Source organism: Eurypyga helias, unplaced genomic scaffold (genome assembly GCF_000690775.1).
Source record: "Eurypyga helias isolate BGI_N326 unplaced genomic scaffold, ASM69077v1 scaffold2990, whole genome shotgun sequence".
In the NCBI taxonomy this organism is placed as follows: domain Eukaryota; kingdom Metazoa; phylum Chordata; class Aves; order Eurypygiformes; family Eurypygidae; genus Eurypyga; species Eurypyga helias.
The window spans coordinates 73,326-91,752 of record NW_010226125.1 but is presented as its reverse complement, the minus strand read 5'-3'; the positions used below and the strand labels follow the sequence as shown (position 1 = coordinate 91,752).

At 44.7% G+C, this 18,427-nt stretch overlaps 1 protein-coding gene across 1 annotated transcript in view; it reads left to right on the top strand.

Annotated features, from left to right (window-relative positions):
* Nucleotides 1–17,944, top strand: part of CNKSR2 (connector enhancer of kinase suppressor of Ras 2) — a gene marked incomplete at its 5' end in the record, with an annotated part of 119,566 nt that extends 101,622 nt beyond the window's left edge. Inside the window, 2 exons of the mRNA XM_010151718.1 lie at nt 14,595–14,791; nt 17,729–17,944. Coding sequence (XP_010150020.1) covers nt 14,595–14,791; nt 17,729–17,944 — 413 coding nt within the window. The remainder of the gene's footprint in view (nt 1–14,594; nt 14,792–17,728) is intronic.
* Between the last annotated feature and the right edge of the window lie 483 nt (nt 17,945–18,427).

Below are 18,427 nucleotides of genomic sequence, written 5' to 3'. Positions count from 1 at the left end.
TTGGTGACTGCTGGTGTGCCTTCATTATTGATAAATAGGTCTCAAAGAGAGAAAGAAATAATTGATTTACCTTCCATACATAGGACTTCTTGTGTGAGAACCATTTTTAGACCTTATTGATAGTGACTCTCTAAGATTTTTCTCAGGTGAGAACTTTCTTTTCCCCTTTGCTTACATTTTTATTGCATTTTGAGACATGGTGGTGTGCCCAGAAAGGCCTGCAGAGTGTCCCTTGCTTGGTGGGTTGGTCCCAGCGCCGATGCACTCTGTCTCTGCTGCTTTCGATGGGTAAAGTACCTCCCACTGCTAGAGTTCTGCTCGGACGCAAGATTCCTCACTTCTCGCGTGACCTCATTAGCTGAAGAAATAGGCAGAGATTTACAGCAGGCAGTTTTCTTTCTGTAACCTCCCTGGGGAAGTAATTTGTCGTAAAGCTCTTCTCATAATACAAACATAATTTGGTTGGTAAATGCAGTTAAGTTCACTCCATTATTTTCATAGGGTCGCATTCATTTTTGTATGTGAATGGCAGTTGGTTTGTTTTTGAAAATGTGTGCAGTTCTCATGAGTTTCATAAGTTGTAGTGTCGATAAGTATCCATCCCAAAGCACGTGACTTGTTCTTCATTATTTGTATTTGTTCTCCTTTAAAACAGATTTTAAAAAGCCCTTATCTAGAAAGGGAACCATATGCTGGAGATTTTTTTACATAAATCATTTTTTAATGCTAGTGATACTGAAAGAAAAATATGGGTTTTATAATGATCAGAACAAATAATTTTACTACCAAAAATCAGAACTTTCAAACTCTCAATGTGCATCTCCACTAATAGGAAATATTGTACAGTTAGTTACTACCAGTGAGAGCAGTGTAGTAAAATAACGAGAAAATCTGTTTAGAAAAGCCCCCCGAGTGCCTGTTAATTTTATTCACCCTTAGATAAATAGGACAGCGTGTGCTGCCACTTATCTTAAGAGGTCCTATTGAAAGGCTGTTCATGCACATAGTGACTAATCCAACTGGGACAGCGAAGAATTACCAGTGTTTGAAGATAGGCCTGTAATGGTCTTTGCATTACTGAATAGCCTTTTCAAAACAGTGTCTTATTAGTAGTGGGTTTTCTTCAGAAATTGTCATCTTCTAATGCAAAATTTAGTTGGATTTTAGGTACATAAAAAAATCCTGTCCCACCGTTTGGTGAAGGTAGCATAGTTCTTCCACAGTCATGGAGGACACGTCCCAGCCAGCCTCAGCAAGTGTGCAGAAGAGCTGGGTATAGACACCCCCCAGGCAACGCCCTTGCCTTTGCTTCAGTAACCCTCCTTTATTTCATAGCCACCTTGTTTCACAAACAAGGAAGTTTCTTTCTCCAAAGCCTGACCTTTGAAACCCAACTTCCTGAATTTTTAGAGGTAAAAGATATATGAACAACATCCATGAGGCAGCAGGATCTCCTGGAGTTGCAGAAGTGATGCATGAGGCAGCAGTATCCTCTTTCACTCAGTGCCTTCTTCCAAAAAATCCAAAAGTCTTATTTTAAGTGTTGTGACTTGTTGTAGTATAAAACAGGGTGAAATGTGAAAAACATTCCCTTTGGCGTTCTACAGAAGTCTCCCTTCCCTCAACCCCAGGAGTCCTGAAACATGTTGGTTTGGCCTTTTGTTTGTCAGGGGGTTGGGGGTTGTTTGGTTGTTGGGTTTTTTCTTCATTTTGGTTGTAGGATCAAATGTTCCTTATTATAAACAACAAGTTATTTAAAAGTTTCTCTCAACTGCTATACTTAGGATTTAGTTATATAAACTGTTTTCCTCTCCCTTCTTCTTCCTCCTCTCCCTGTTGACGCAGAGTCCCCGGGAAATCTCAGCAGTGGAGGAGAGGCTGAATTCGGTTTGAGTTCCATATAGCATTGCTCACCCTCTGCCTCTCTGGAAACTCATTTTCCAATTGCTGCCGTGGGTGGAGTAAATGGCACCGATGTTTCCATCTGGGATTCTTTCCACATTGTGCCTTCTGTCACTGACAACAGTTCTTTTCTGCTTTCCAGACCTTTTGTGATATGTTCAAGAGTAAAAATGGCAATGCTTGCTATTTTCCTCCCTTTTTCATCCTGTCTTTTGAAAAGAAAAATAATGTCTTAACAGGGGTTAAACAAGTCTCTACAATTACATTGAATTGAGTTTGTACATCTTTATATTCTGCACTTTTTCAAAGTGTTGTGTGGTGTTGTGTGGTGGTTTTTTGGTTTTTTTTAACAACAAAACATCCCCCAGCTTTTCATATCTGCGATCTAAAACCACAAGGGATTTCCAGATCCATGGGAAGTTTCATTTTTTGCTACAAATAAGCTTAGTAGACAATAGAATAGAGTATGTACCGAGAGCAGCTGGGGCTTTTTAAGCTGCCCTGTGTGCAGAGACTGTATATCCCCACAAAAACTCTAAGTAAACAACTTAGCTGCACGCTGTTTACTCCACCTCTCTCTTTCTCTTCTCTTTGCTAACACAGGTCCACAAAGATTCTCGAGTTCTCAAGCCCTAGCTTTTGGATGTATGTAATGTCAGTGTGGTTTCAAAACCACACGATTTCCTAGCTCTTATCCTTCACCCAACGTTGCACAATGCTGGATTGTCAGCTAGGATAACGAAAGGAGCCAGATTGTGTTGTGCCACCTCTTTTTCTAGTTCACGCATAAGTTGCCGACAGGATATTTTTCTGTGTTTGTAGCACGTTTGGTGGATGTGGGGCACATTCTTTGCTGCCTTTCCCCTTATTCATGTGACCCTTTTCCAGTGCTTCCAAATGAGCTAATGTCCTTTCAACATGGAGGGAACCAACCCAAGTTGGTTAGGATGTGTATTGTTTTCTCAGTTTATTTGTGGTTTGGTTTTGGTTTTTTTTTTTAATTGGTCTTTGTTCTGTTCCTTGTTCTTTTTTTTAAAGCATATCCACAAAGAGAGAATATATAACTTTCTGCCCTAAATGCCTCTTTTGCATCAGGGATGGATAATTTAATGGAGCAAGGTGTAATAGCAGAACAGTGCCATGTCTCTGTCCTCACGAGCGTAGCTGCATGCAGATTAGAAAAGCTCTGTAGTGCTGCTACTGTATGCCAGATTTGCTATTTGCTCTTGTTTGCATGACAGTATCTCTAATATACTAATATGATATGGAAATAATGGCACAACACAGTTCTTTCAACGTCTTGTATCACTGCTTTATCATATTAGGCTAATACACTGCGAGAGTTGATAGCACCTCTCCATGTCAAATGGGATCCACTTCTCTTGGCACTGAACCGATTGGACTCAAAGGTTGATAAACTTATCATTAGAGAATTGGCACGACGGAGACTCAACTTCAGCCTCTTGCAAGCAACCTAATGGCCTCCGTTCAGAAAGTCAGTTCTTCTTGAATAACTTTGATGTTTATAACAGAGAACAGACCTGTTAAAGCATAGACAACCACATGCCTGGACATGAGGCCTCCAGGAAGGTGTCAAAGGGCATGGCCAGTCTTTTGAAGAATGCACCCTTTCCACAATGGGACTAGGCACAAAGTCAGACCCAGTCTACACGGAGCACATTGGCAGAAAATACTGCCCCCTGCATGGGAAAACGGAAGGGGAAGAGGGTCTTGGCAGGGGAAGGGCTTTGATGTCACTCGGTTTTGCTCAGCAGACCTCAAGGAATTAAAGAGGGATTCAGCCATGGTAACTGTAAAATCCTGTTGCTTGTACTGAAACTCCAGTGAACCTGTTCAGGCCAACTAGACAGAGTCGTGTCATTTAAGCGTACTTCACGGTAGCGAAGGAAGTCACCTTACCGTGTCATGCTAAACTAAGTGTATTGTGTCACGTGGAGGTACGTACAGACCTTTCGGAGACTTCCATTTATCTGATGATTTGTAATGAATTACCAGAGGGTGCACTGACACTGGTTTGGATGATGACGGAGAAGATACCTCACGCTGAGATTTATTAGACTCTGCAGATAAATTCTTCAGTTCCTCTTTATCTTCTAGGACTTAAACATGTGAGTGATGCTGCCTGGCCAAGTAGGCACAAAGTATTCTCTGTACAACACCCAGACTCCAGAGGGCTGTTTTGGGGCCAGTATTTGTCTGGATGTCACTCAAAGTAGATTCAGATATTGTATTTATCACTATGTTCTGGGTCCCCTATGGGTTGATGTTTGCCTCTATCTCTGTGGTTAGAATGTGGATTTTCCTTAATATATTTGGCTAAGGGTGTATTGTAATAACGTTAATGCTAATTAACTTGATATTTCATACTATCTTACGGGGAGATACTTTTAAAAAATGTATTTTGAAATGTTTTCTTTCTGTTTGCTCAATGTATGGTATTGCATTATGTTAATACCAATAAAATTATATATATAGTTATATATATTTCCCTTTTATAAAGAAGTAAATTATGCTTTTTTGCCTCACAAACAGGAAATGTGCAGTGAATAAAATTACATCATTCTGCCTTACAGCAGGTGACAAAGCTTATAATAGTTTTAATATTCTTTTTTTGAAAAAATAAAAAAATATAGTATTACATAAACTAGTTGGAAAAATCATCAAAATGCATGTTTTGTGTTTCTGCTCAATGGGACTGTCACAAACCAGCCTAAATATTTAGCAATGTTGTTTTGGCATCTTTAATTTTTTCCAATCAAAAACATGCACTGTATTGCTATTATTGATTACAAAGCTGTACTGTCATAAATTTTTGCCTCTTGGCCAAATAGACAAACCCACTGAGTTTTTATTACTCTCTTGTCTGTAGGAATTGATTTTTAAATTTAATTTAGCGCTCTTTCCAACGCTTGGCAAAGGCAGAATTTATTTTTTATATAAGGTTGCCTTTGAAGTACCTGCCTCTGCCAGGACTGATAAATCACTGCTAAGTACATAAAGATTCTGCAACCTGAAGGATATGTCATTAAAGCCTTGTTGGAATGGCCTGCAACCTCAGCCAGTCCTTTACATTCTGTCATTAAATTCCATAATTAGTTAGAGGTGAAATGTTTTGGAAATGAATTAGAGAAGCAGAAGCAACGATGTGACTCTAAAATGTCCTTTGGCTGCCCTCCGGGGTTACACTGGTGGATGTTTCGCTGCTCGTAGCCAAAGGCCAGCATATATCTGCGCTAATAGGAATTAGAGTGTCTTCAGCTTCCTCTCTTTCTTTTCCCCACCCTTTCTAACATATTGTACTGAGTATCTTTGTTTTGCAGAGGCATTCAGAAGGGCTGTAATTAGCAGTCCCCGGCATTTAATTGCATACACATTTGTTAAATATTTTTCTGTATGCCTTAAAATAAAGTATAGAAAATGGCAGTAAATGTTTCTTTAATGAAGGCATTTGATTTATTCATGAAGTCAGGATTTTTTGAAGGTTGTTATTTTGGGCTTAATAAAGGAAATAAGCCAGCAAATTTTCAGTTTTGCCTTTGCATAACCATTGTCTGCCAGGGCTGACGTTCGTTCCCTTTCTCTCCTTTCTTTTGTGTGCAAACACACTCTGCCCAGTGGATGCGTCGCGGACCTTCCTCCTGTGACGGCTCTCGTGCCACTTTTGTGTGAGAGCTCTACCGGGTTCACAAGTTCACTATGACATCTGATGACATGGGCAATGCCTAGAAAAGCCGCACGCTAATAGCTTCTGTTCTCAAAGGAACTTTGAACGCTGGGCAGGGCTTACAGACCGTGGTGGTGTGATGGGCATGCATCTGACAGGGGGCACTTAATACTTGGCAGTGTTGTGCCCTACATAAATAACATGTAAATCAGGGTGCAGATTAATTAGTCTGGAATCTAATCAGTGCAGCTATCATAACATGTTGCAACTCTAAATCCAATAATAATCTGAATAAATAATGACATCCTCTGGGATAATGTTTTCAGAAGTATTTCAGGCCCCTGTCATAAATGCCTCGGGAGGTGCTTGCCCAGCAGACCGCCGCGCGTTGCACAGGTAACGGAGCTGGCTATTAAATTAAGCTGGCCCCCGCCTGCACTAATGCACCGTGTTTGGGTCATGTTGAAAGTAGGATTGCAATTCAGAAGTGATGCAAGTGCTTTTGAAAATATCACTCTCGGTGTCACATTTTCATATAAATAAGCAAGCTTGAGATGCAGCCTGAAGTGGAATTTGTTTTCCCCCTGGACGTTGCTCGCCAGGAATACACACCCCTTCTGTTTAGGCTTCCTTTCAGGTATCGAGCCCTTAAACCTTGACAGGCATTGCTGTCGTGCAAGCGTGACTGTGGCTTGATTCTGACTGGTGAGTAATGTCGCTGGGCCCATATCTTTTGTCACTTACCCATTCACAGCTTCATGTGCTGTAACAGCTTAGTTTTGTGAAGAAATATCTTCCTGAAGGAGTAATTGCTTCCATATATTGCTTGCGAGAGGTATCTGTAGGGACCTCCTCGTCCTGTGTAAAAGTCACAGCATCCCCACACATAGAGCAGGTACCCGGTTCGCTTCAGCTCCTGGCTCACCTCAGAAATGCGAGAAGTTTTTCATTGCTTCTGAACGGCAGGGACTGAGGGGAAGCGTACCATCAAAATGTAATTGCTGTGTTTATTTCACTTCAACATTGGTAGCTTCTGGTAAAATTAAAACAGCACTTGCATCAACGTGTGGCACAGAAAAATGTCAGGATATCCTATCTCATTGTGTTAAAATTTTCCCAAGTGTCACTAAAATCTGTACAGCAGATGAAGTTAAAGTGATCCCTTCATAGGCAACTTAATGAGTAGAGTACCGTGTCCAGATACCAACGGCTGCAATTGTAACACTGCTGCCAAAAAGTTCTGCTACTGATCAGAGTTCCCTGGTACTTTGGGAAGCTTTGGAGTTATTTCATCTTCCTTCATATGCCCTCTCTGAAACCACAGCCCACCAACATCACCTCATGAAACAGCAGGGCTGGGAGCAAATGAGGAGCTTCTCCTGGTGCTCATTCGAGGTGCGGGAGAGCTGTCAAGAGGCAGCACGAATAGAGTGAGCTAATTATTCCCTCGTGTGTGTGTGTGTGTGTGTGTGTGTGTGTGTGTGTGTTCCCTTCTCACTAACATATTAACCAATTGCTGGCACCCGTACTTCATCTCTAAGTGGACGTGGAAAATGCCTAAATGTTACTGTCAGCGCAACAGTGCGGGTCTGCAGGGAGAAACCTTGGGGACAGAGGGGGTTTTTTAATGCCAAGGTTAGCGTCAGCTGGTTTTAACAAGCAATTCCAGTTGCGTGGAAAGCTGAAGAGAGGTGACTGATGTGGGCGTGAGGCTTGTAGTAAGACCAGCTCGAGTGTCCCGTAAAACCTGGAGGTTGAACATGCTTCAGCCTGCCAGCTCACCAGCTGCTGTCCGCAGAGCAGAGGTGGCTCGCTGACGGGGTGTAGGCAGCTTGTCATCCAATTATCGACAGAAAGGGGACCTGAGAGGAAAAGGGATTCACAGGGATCTACTGATCCGAAATGAAAACCACTGGTGCCATAAATAGTTCCCAAAATGAATTAGTCCTTTGGTGCCACAGCAAAAGTTTAGCATCTCTCAGGCCTCACAAAGGCTTGGGTCAGATCTTTTAAAAGCGGTTATGGCACCTCAGTTAATAGCTGCTACTGACTGAACTTGCTGGTAGTGGTAAATGCCTGAAATGCCTTCAGAAATCTGTCCTATGGGAGATGAGTTTTCCACTTGCCTGCACAGCTCACTTTATTTCAAGAAACCAGTTTATGCTCATGCATGTGAGAGGAGAGGCAGCCTCCTACCATCAGGTGGAAAACTCCCGCATATTGCAGAGTTCTGTTGCGTTGGTGCTTTCAGTGAACGCCCTCTCCAGGGAATGTGTTTTTTGCCTGCAGGCTTGCATAATAGGAAGGAACAGAAACCATGTTCAACTATCCTGGTAACCCAAAAATGCTTCCTCTTCAGAGGAAAGAATGGTATAAAATGCAAATTTAGTACTCATTCTCTGATCCTCCAGCCACTAAGTTCCTCTAAACATGTGTATCAAAGCTTGTTTTTAAACACTTCTCCTGCCTTCCTCAACTCAAGGCTTTGGGGGAAATCCTGCGCTTTCAGGTACGCAGGGCCAGGAAGGATAGATGATTACAAGGATCAGAAAAGCGCAGGCAGGGAAGGAATAGCAGAGAGAAGGGCTGTGAAGGCCAAGCGCTGCACAAGCCCCCAGCTTTTCTTCAGCTCACTTAAACTTTTCCTCGCTCATGGAAAACATTAATATATCCATGTGCATATGTGTACACATACAGCTATATATGCACAGGCTTACTCACGTGACCAATCAGGCCTTGATTTTGCCGTAACGTGGCGCAGGAAATGACACAGGTTTCTGTTTGTGCTTTAACAGGGAAATCTGCTCTATGTTACGCAGAGCAGGTGATTAGCAGCTGGCTTCCATGTAGACCTGTACTGCGTCTTATTGCACCTCCCACCCGCAGTTCTTTAAACGCTGTTGTTTCTTCCTTTTCTCGGTAATCAGGAATGTGACTTGTAGCATTTTCCTACCAGGAGCTGACTTCCCACATCGCCGTGGCTCCCCCCATACCTGTGCAGGGGTGACCTCATACACAGCACACTGCTGTGCAGGAACCCTCTCCTTGTAATCTTCCGCTGATTGCACTATTTCATTCCTTTTAGCTTGTAGTCTGTGGGGAGAGGGAATACCCATCTTGGTCTGCCTGCCATCCATCCAAATAGAGTAAAAAATGACTAATTCCTGTTTCTTTGCATCACAAGCATTTGGATATGTCTCCCTCTTGTGCAGGTTGGAGTCTAATGATTATTCTGAACAGCAGCAAAGATGGATTGAAGCCTTGCACTGAGAAACCAACAACTACTTTCTTGGAGAATTTCTTCCCTCTCCTCCCCTCCAACACAGCTAAACTCCACGTCCACTCTCCTTCCATCCTTTTGCTTTCTCACCTGAAATATAGGGAGATCCCATCTCTCTTTCTCCTAACCGTTCCCTGGTGTTTACAAGCCCAGCCAGGCTGTTGGACCCTGTGGCTGTGTTATGGCCCCTGCCCCAGCCTGCCCCTTAGCATGCTGGGGGGCTGAGGCGAGACCTTGCCACGAGGGGCCTCCCCTCCCCGAGGAATCCACAGGATCTGCCTCCTGCAGTGCCTAGCAGTGAAACCATTGCAGGACCGGGCAGGTTTTGATAGACCTGTTAGACATGGCTCAGCCAGCATGCTGTGGCACAGGGAGACTGCAAAACGCTTTGCTGGCCCTGGGATTATATCACTTACTAGTTAGTTTGTGGCAGACAAGCTTCCCTGTTCCCAGCATAGACACAGCAGGGTCAAGAAACAACAAAAAAAAAACCCAAACCCCAAACCCACAACAATTCAGAGATTTGTGCACCAGGGCCTGTTTTATCTAGCTTGAAACCCTTTCCCAGAGGCCAGGGATGCTCTCTGTTTCGGTGGAGCATTTACTGGCACTCACAGAAAGTCTCTGGGAGGCTCAGGTAGGGGCCTCCCTTGTGCAAAAGGTGAAGCACAAAGGTGTAACTCAAACTAGGAGCAAATCTTTGGGATTTGTAGGGGGGAAATAACATGACAGCTGTTTAATAACATCAGAAGTGATGTATTCTAATAAAATTGCATCCTTAAGATTCTGAGAAAGATAAGCTTGAGCTGGTTCCTCTGCCAGAGAAAGTGAGCTTGCCAAATGGAAGAAAAATGGGAGTTTAAACTTCAGTGGAGCCGAGGGATTTCAGTCTTATTGTGCCTTGTTCGCGCGCTGACACAGACTTTGCCACAGCTCGGCTTTCCCAGGATTTGCGGAGGGTGGTAATTTTGTTCAAATGCAGGGCTAATTGCAAGTAGAGGAGTGGGCATGCATGAGAGGAGTTGTGTGGTGAAGGAAAGCACGTCCCTAAGCTGTGGAGGTAGCAAAGAGGGTAACAGAAAAACAGAGAAACGTCATCAGGGTGGCAGCAGTGCCCAGCAACCAGGATGAGGAGTCTGAAGACAACGGGTCTGGGTGGGGTTAGGGGACACCAGCAAAGTACAGAAGGGTGCTCAAAGGAGAGCTTCAACCCTTGAAAAGGGTGTCAGCACAGCGGGGGGCAAAGTTTACGAAGGACTGTGTTGTATGATGCTTGCTTGGGCAGTTATGTGCCCTCATAGCCCTGCGTGCAGCCTCTGGTTCCTCTGGTACCTCACACAAACGGGAAAACCATGCAAGCTTCTGGTGGCTTCAAATTTTGCAGGGAAAATGAGTCACAGAAGTGCAGGAACCTCCACTGAAAATTTCTAGGGGCTGTTCCACCTATGTAGAGCGAATTTATTAGAAATGGGGGCCCAGAGGTTTTCTGTGGGCAGAGTGATGTGTTAGCCAGCTGGGTTGCAATGGTCACTATATGGCCCCAACTCAGTACTGTCATCCTGAATCATCACTTTACATGGACCAATCATCTCTCAGTCCATGTAAATACCAGTGTTAACTGTTTCTCTCTGGTCACCTTTCACTCAAGTGCCTGACATACTTACTTACTGCTCGTAGGATCTTGGTTTGTAAGGGGGAAATAGTGGAGAGATGCATAGCCCAGCGGAACCAGGGGGTGGCTACACTTAGTACATCATGGAGCTCAGGGCGTGCTCTTCTCAACAACAAAGGAGAGCACAGCGTAAGAAGTCCAACTGCTTTTTCCTGAATGCCAACAGCCCAAACCATTCCCGACCTCCTAGAGATTCACCCACCCAGGCACAGTCTCCAGCTTCCTCTCCTGAGAAAATGTAAAAGTAGATACACATATTCACGTCACTTCAAGAAGCGAGGGAAGAGTACAAAAAGTTTGGAAACTTTTCCTTGTGGAAAACAGAATAATGAAAACTAATAACACGCCGTTTACTAGGCTGATGTATTCTTTATCTCCTGAATTTAATGCAAATGGCTTTGCATTCACTTGGAGACACAGGAAAAGCTTTGTTGTTACAAAATTTAGTACCTGTGTATTCTTGCATTTGGAACACAGGGTTCTGAGTTTACATCCTGTGCGCTGCAGGGTTTCTGCAGCGTTATTTCTGCTTTGTTAAAGGCTTGCTCAGGCTTCGGTGGGGCACAGGGCAAAATTATTGCTTCGGTGGAGAGGCCCTCCTCTTCAGCAGTACGTGGGAACAGCTACCTGACAGCGCATTCAGAGGCCGAGGGCGGCCGGGGAGATACAGCCTGTGACTCAGCAGCCGAGTGAGGGTGAGGAACAACCAGCTCATTGGCTGCTGTTCCGAGGTCATCTGCAAAACCCATTAGGCCGTGTTTTCTGCTTAAATACGGCATTACCTGAGGCCTTATTCCTCCTTAAGGAGATAGCCCTGCTCTAGCAGCATGACTCGCATACATATCCACCGATTTAAATAAAAGAAAGTATGTTTTAAGCTCAGCTGTATATCTCATCAAGTACCTCAGATGCTTTATGGTGCCACGGGTTTCACCAACACCTACAGGAAATCAATCAAAGCCTTTAGCAGAAGGGTGAGGGGGGAAGATTAGTGTATAATCTCATTCACGCCTACTGAGAGCCATTGAGAGCAGCAGTACCACCACCTTCAGTTTTCCTCTGGAAAACATGAAGGGCTGGGGATGTGTTAGTATGACGCCTGCCGCCCTCTCCCCCACTGGGGGTGGAACAAGGTGGCATCTTGCCCTGTTTGAGCTCCCCCCACCTCAGCAGCAGCAAGACATTTAAGGGATGGGACTTGCTGTTTTTCTTCCCTGCTCTTTCCTTTATACCAAATCTTGTTCCCTTTTCTACATCCCTCTCCTAGCTACAGCACTGAGGCAGTGACTGGGCATGGGGGAGGCAGCCCCAGCCAGGTGGAGGTGATGTGCTGGTGGGTTTCAAAGACCTGCCATCAGTGCTCTGCTGCCTAACCCTGCCTGCATCCTGCCCCTGTAGCCTTGTGCCTCTTCCCATGCATCCTCAGAGCTGTTCCCATTTGGGCAGGGTAGAAATCCCATCCGCAGCCGCTCTGAGGCCCATGCTGAGCAGCAGCTGCAGGCCTGAGGATGCGAGTCCTGAGGAGCACCAGCCATGCAGACCGCCAGGCCGGTGGCATGGGGAGGGAGGGCAGCACAAGCCCCCAGCCCGGCATTTGAACCCACGTGGGCCGTGCTGCCTTCCAGGCTCATTAAAGGCACTTGTCATTCAGTACTGGACCTCAGGTTGAACCCAAATATTGTCCTTCCCCTTGGTGGGGAGCTTCTGTGTTCCAGGAAGCTGTGAGTTTTCTGTGGCAAGAGTGGGAATGTTGGACGGTGTCTGGTCCAGGCTCTAGATCACCTTAGCCAGGTGAATTCCGATGCCATGGAGTCAAGGCACTGGCTTGCTTCTTCAGCAGACAGTCCCTGTACTCATCCCCTGAGGGTACAACGTGGCGATGCTGCTGGGGAAAAGAGACCTGAGGAAAGGTCTTTTTTGCCTTCCGTAAGACAGGATAAGAGAAAGAGAGAAACAGATGTAACATGCTCCCCTGTCAGATCGAGGTGGGGTTTTTCTCCTCTGCCCTTTAGCAAATCACTCCCATTCCCTGGCCGTCAGTTTGGTGGGCTCCAGTGTTCAGTGCTGTGAACTGAGAGAGAGAGCCCAAACATCTGATCTCATTGCTTCATGGATTTTTTAAAGAAAGCATAAAAATCAAGACTACAAGAGATTTTAAGTATTCAGCAACTGAATGTTTTGCCCTTGAATGCATTAATTAAATTTCCTTAAATAAGAAAGAAATCTACAAGAAAGAGAAATGCATCTCATTTCTGTTTAAGTCCTGGCTGACCCTTCCAGTGATGAACCCAGCTCTCCAAGCAGGGTAGTGCATGATGGGAGGATTTAGAGAGCTCTGTGTGGACCCACAACACCTCCATCAATAAAATAGCCTCCAATAAAAAGCCCCTAACCCTTCTTCACTTCTATATCTCCTTAAAAAAAAAAAAACAGTGTTTTAAAAACGGCCACCCTATGACAAGGGCAAAGGAACAAACTTAGGAGAGATACAGCTAGGTTAGTTTCTGACTGCAAAATTCTGTGATTGTGTGAAGATCTGTACAAATGCAAACACTTTTTGTGATGGGGTGTGGACACCTGGGACTCTGGAGCTCTTGCTGGTGTCTGAGGCGAGCGGTTGCCGCATTGCATGGCGTGGGCTTGGACTAGGTGGTTGCCTGATGGTGGCTAGAAATGCCACCTCTGACACCAGCTGTCCTCCCCGTTGGTGCTCAGTAAAAAACCCTCTAAACACCCGAGGAGACTGAGCTTCTCTACGTACGGGTGCTTTGGCCTGTGCTGTACTTTCAGCCAGCAGCGATGGCTATGTCTTGGTGCAGCGTCAGTCACAGGACAGCAGTAATGCTTGAAGCCAAACAGTTGTAGCCTTCTAACGGGAGTTTTCGTGGAAGCATCCTGTGGGCACAGGCATAGCAGGCGGGGAAAACATACGCCACGATGGGTGGGAGGGTCCCAAGGGCTCTGGAGACAACTGGGTGGCTGTGCACAGGCAGTGGCTGTTGTGTGTGTCGATGTGCGAGGGACAGAGCCATCTGCCCCCCAGCTGACTGCCCCCCCCAGGGCTGCCCTGGCTTCTCCCAGTCAGCTAATCCTGGCACTTCACTGCCACTTGCCAAGTTCCTCCAGAGTCACCACACAGTTTCTTCTGGGGGAAACAGTGTGTGAGAAGTTGAAATATTCTGATGAAGCTTTTCAAATGCTCCTATCAGAGTAACATTTCATCCCCAGCCTTTGCTTGATTTTGTTTTTAGAGAAGCAAATACATCTTTTTTATTTTTTTTCTTTAAAATGTTCCCAGTAGTAGTTAGAACAATTATTTTCAAGCCTATAGCAAGTAAATAAACCTATAATGCAACAGCCCTGGTTTGGTTTGCAGCGCTGCTGGGTAGGCTGTCATGAATGTGCTCTTGCCTCCACCCTGTCGTCTGCTGCCGAACCTTCAGGTAACAGTAGAGCGAAAAACCACGACAAGTGATGGTATTGCTGACTAGTAACCAACACACCTGAGTATCAAAAATAAGAGACTAAAAGGAGTGGACTTTTCAAGGAAGGAAAATTACAAGTCACTCCAAGGCCACCATCATAAACATGATCTTGGATGCTGTATCGGCACTGTCAGGAAGAGATCCGATCCCTGATCACCTTCCTTAGCATGATGCTTCCAGAGCTTCCTTTCCTCGTAATAGCGAAGTCACCAGCATATTTAACTGCAGTGCTAGAGATGTGATTTCTGACCGTATGTCACTGTAATATTACTACACACTGCACTATTTCTCTTTTTTTTTCTTCTTTCTCTGTGGGTCAAGACTTTACATTCTCAAAAGTCTTTCTCCCTTTCTGCTGAAGGCAATAGTTAGGGAGAAGGAGCAGCTACAATCACTGCCCCTTTTTTTCTGAAACTTAGCAGGTGTGACATGTTTTCCTCATGGTCTAGTTAAACCTGTTAGATGTTTTGCGAAGGTTTTTGATAGATCTTCAGATAATCACGTTAATGACACATTGTTCCTTTCTCTATTTTTTCCTCTTTGTTTTTTTTTTTCTTTTTCTCATTACAGTTGAAACTATAGAGGAAAAAACAGCAGAATCCTTGCAAGATTTGTACAGAGCCCTGGAGCAGGCCAGCCTGTCTCCTTTAGGAGAACACCGGATTTCCACTAAGCTGGAGTACAAGAAATCTTTTATAAAGAGATGTAGCGATCCAGTAGTCAATGAAAAACTGCACCAGCTGCGAATTCTGAAAAGCACTTTAAAGGTGAGATAAAAGAGGGAGGAAAAACCCTGCCCCAGGGTTGGATCGGACTGGATTGTATTCGGAGATTAAGTGTGTGCAGCTGGAGTCAAGGCTGAGCCTGGTGTGCGGAACAAGCGAGGGAGACATGGGGAAACGCTGCTGGTGAAAGAGACAAACGTGCCTGGGAGAGCAGTCAAAGTGAGAGGAACAGTTTTTATTTCTGCACAGATAAAATCTCAGTCAGCTGCTCCTCCTCCAGCTAGTTTCACAGAATTTAACACCAGATTATCAGAGGAGACCTTAATCCCACTTTTGTCCCTGAACATTTTCATTTACCAAAACGCATTCACTCTGTAATTGCAGAAGTCTGAAGTTAAGAAAAGCCCGTCTTTCGGAAGGACCAGTTCCTTTTGCAACATTTGATTATTTTCTGATTGCTGAGCTTGTCCTGGAGGAAACCGTGTGCTTGCTTTCTGCATGAGCTGATAGGATCATTGTATTTAATCAGTAGGATTGATTAAATAAATAGATAGTGGTAATGACAGATTTGAAGATTTTTATGGCTATTCTAAATGTACAACAGTTGTTCATTTAGCCTCCCCATCAGCTTCTTTGTTTGTTACAGCAGTTTCAATTCTGTCCCGATTGAGATTTCAGCAAACAATATGCTGGATTTCCCCAGGGACCCTGTTAACTATATTAAATTACCACATCTTAAGTCACTAGATAATTGTACAGTGGATTTTGTAACAGCTTTCATCAAAGAGGGCTTTATCAACAGTAATTAATTTAGTTTTTCATCACTTAGGGAAGCATTTAAACAATATTATTTTCATGCTGTGGAGCTCCCATCCTGAAAAATCTTAGCATGCTTAGCTTTCTGCACTGAAGGCAACTACTACTCGTAGTATTACCCAGGCATGTGGGTCTTTACAGGATTGGAGGCTGGCAGAAAAAGTCACGACACATGGGCTTTCTGCATGACCTCTACACCCAGAGAAACTGAAACAAAATCACAGTACCCTCAGGCAAGTCGGAGTGGCAGGAAGTTCAGGCTGTACCTGTGCCTTTGCACCATGGTGGGATCACTCCTACCAAACCGCGGTTGGGTATCAGCGGCTTTGCTGCCGTGTTTAATTGTCTTCCCTGTTAGCACTTACTGATACCTGAGCTCCATTACACCTGTGGCTTCCTACAAATGGAATTGTTTTCCTTCAGGGAATTCCAAAACCAGTGCAACCTCTTGACTTCTAAAGTACATGAAACCAGTAATTGAAAACGCAATGGCAGCACGTACCAAAGACAGAAAATTGCTGTTTCTTGTCTTGTAGAATGACATGTGCCTATTTTGCAGTGGCATCACGGTAACTCATGACGAGTTCCTAGCTCCATTATAGCCCAGTGCTCCACCTGTGCCATACTACTTCTAGTTGTAACTACTGGTAGATACTGCAGCTACCTGATCAGTTACTCTTTCTTTTTATCATTGCTTTTGTTTTGTCATTCCTGAATGCAGCCAGTTCCACTGGCCTCTTGGAGTTGGTGTTCTGAACTCTCCTTGACTTTAACCAAATTAATAGTAGCCTGAGACAGCCCTCCAAATTGCTTCTTGCTCTTGTTGTCCATAGGCTCTCTATTCCATCATCAAAGCCCATAATGACAGACCCCTCTGCTCGCTTTCCTGTGACACAGCACAAACCCACTCCTCTGCCAGCAAGTATGCGCTACCTGGCTGGCAGTGCAGAGGTGTGTGTACCAGCCGTGATCTGCGAGAAGCAGGTTATAGTAGTTCAAGCAGACATACAGTAATCGGGAGTTCCTGCAGTTGGATTTGCACTGGTCATTCTCAGCTTGCTCTTCTGTTTCTGAAAATGAGTATTCCAGCATAATGCTAATTAGCTGTTGTTGCAAAGCATGAAAAATGACTTTCAACCTACTGCTCATGGGTGACATCTCTGTTCTGATCCTGTCCCATCGATGTGGGCTGACACAGCTTAATATTTCCCTCTAAAGTGCTTCCCAGAAAGATTTAACATACTCGTAGTCTGGACATGGAAAATGTGAGTTAGTGATGAGGAGTGTGAAACTGTCTGGCAGGGAGGACAGAGGGAAGGTTGCTGGTGACGGTACCATTCCTGCGCAGGGGAGAGTGCTGGAAGCCTGCATGTCAGCTGTGTTTCCAAGTTTTAAGTGTCACATCCAGCTTCCATCACTTGCAACAACTGTTTGAGTGGCTGCAGGTGTATCTGAGGCTTACTCTGATCCGTACCGGCTGCCTCTCGCCTCTCACCAAACTGATCTCTGGCCAGTGATTACGCCACAGCCACATCCCCTGTCTCGATGGTGGGTAGGGAGGTACCAGCAGCTATGTTAGGTGTTACCTGTTTCTGCCTTCCCTTTGCCACTGCAGGGGCAGGAGGAGGTTGCAGCCAGCCAGCCCACCGCAAACACTGGATCTTTAATGAAGAGGAGGTATCATGAACACGGGGCCCTTGCACAAGCCTTGGCAGTGCAGTGCTCAGATGTCCCTGTGACAAGCCGGGTACAAAAGGCTGAGCTATGCTGGGAGGCGAGAGGCCATCTGTCTGCATCCCACGCACCCACGCAGTATTGCTTGTGCTGATCAAGAGGAGCAAACAGATGGCACTTCGTCACGTGAAACCCATCTTGCAGCTAATAGTAAACGGTACAGGGCTGAACACAGGGTGAGGAGGGGGAACAGGGACTGTTTTAGAGGATGCTGGACAAGGCGAGGGAAGCCCTAGCCCCACAGGGTGATGTGGGATGCCCTGTAGGAAGGGCTTCTGCTTGCAAGCGGTGGTATAGCAGTCAGGTAGTCCCCCTGCTTTTAGGGGCTTTGAGTCTGCTCCCCCCACTCTCTCCTTCCACCCACATGACCAATTTTGCCAGTGACTCCTTGCTTGCACTGACTCTTTGCTTGTTCCTTTTCTCTCACAGGCCAGGGAAGGAGAAGTAGCCGTTATAGATAAAGTTCTGGATAATCCGGCTTTGACATCTAGAGACTTTAAAGAATGGAAACAAATGTACCTCGATCTCTTCGTGGACATCTATCAAAGCAGCACCCCGAGGGACTCTGTTAATGGCTCGCCTGAGGTCGATGCACTTATAGCTTCCTTAGCGCACACTCACTCTTACATTGAAACGCATGTATAAAGTCTCTCTTTTTGTTCATTTGCTACACTCCCGCCCTTTACTTAAGTGCATAATGTAGTTTTTATATCCATATGTGGGAGCTCTAGTAAATTATATTTTAATGTTACTCAACTGTGTGAAGTAAACCTTCAGTGGTCAACGAAACCACGTCTTTAATGAGGATTTGTATATTTTATATGCTGCCAACGCTCCGCTTGTGTTTACCTTCTGTGAAATAACAAACATGATCTTTCGCTATTAAGAAAGGTATTTAAGAGCATTTTTGGAAGACTGTGGCCTTCACACAGGAAGTTCCACAAGCTGAAGGTTTTGTTAGCAAAGGTTGCTTTTACAATGATATTTTATATTATATAATTGCAGTATTGCATTGCATTTTTGGAGTGCAGGTACTATTTTGGTGGTGGGAGAAAACCGATTTTTATATTTAATGAAAAACTCTAGGAGTTTTCTTAAATAACAGGGAAAAAGTAACACGGTGGTGGT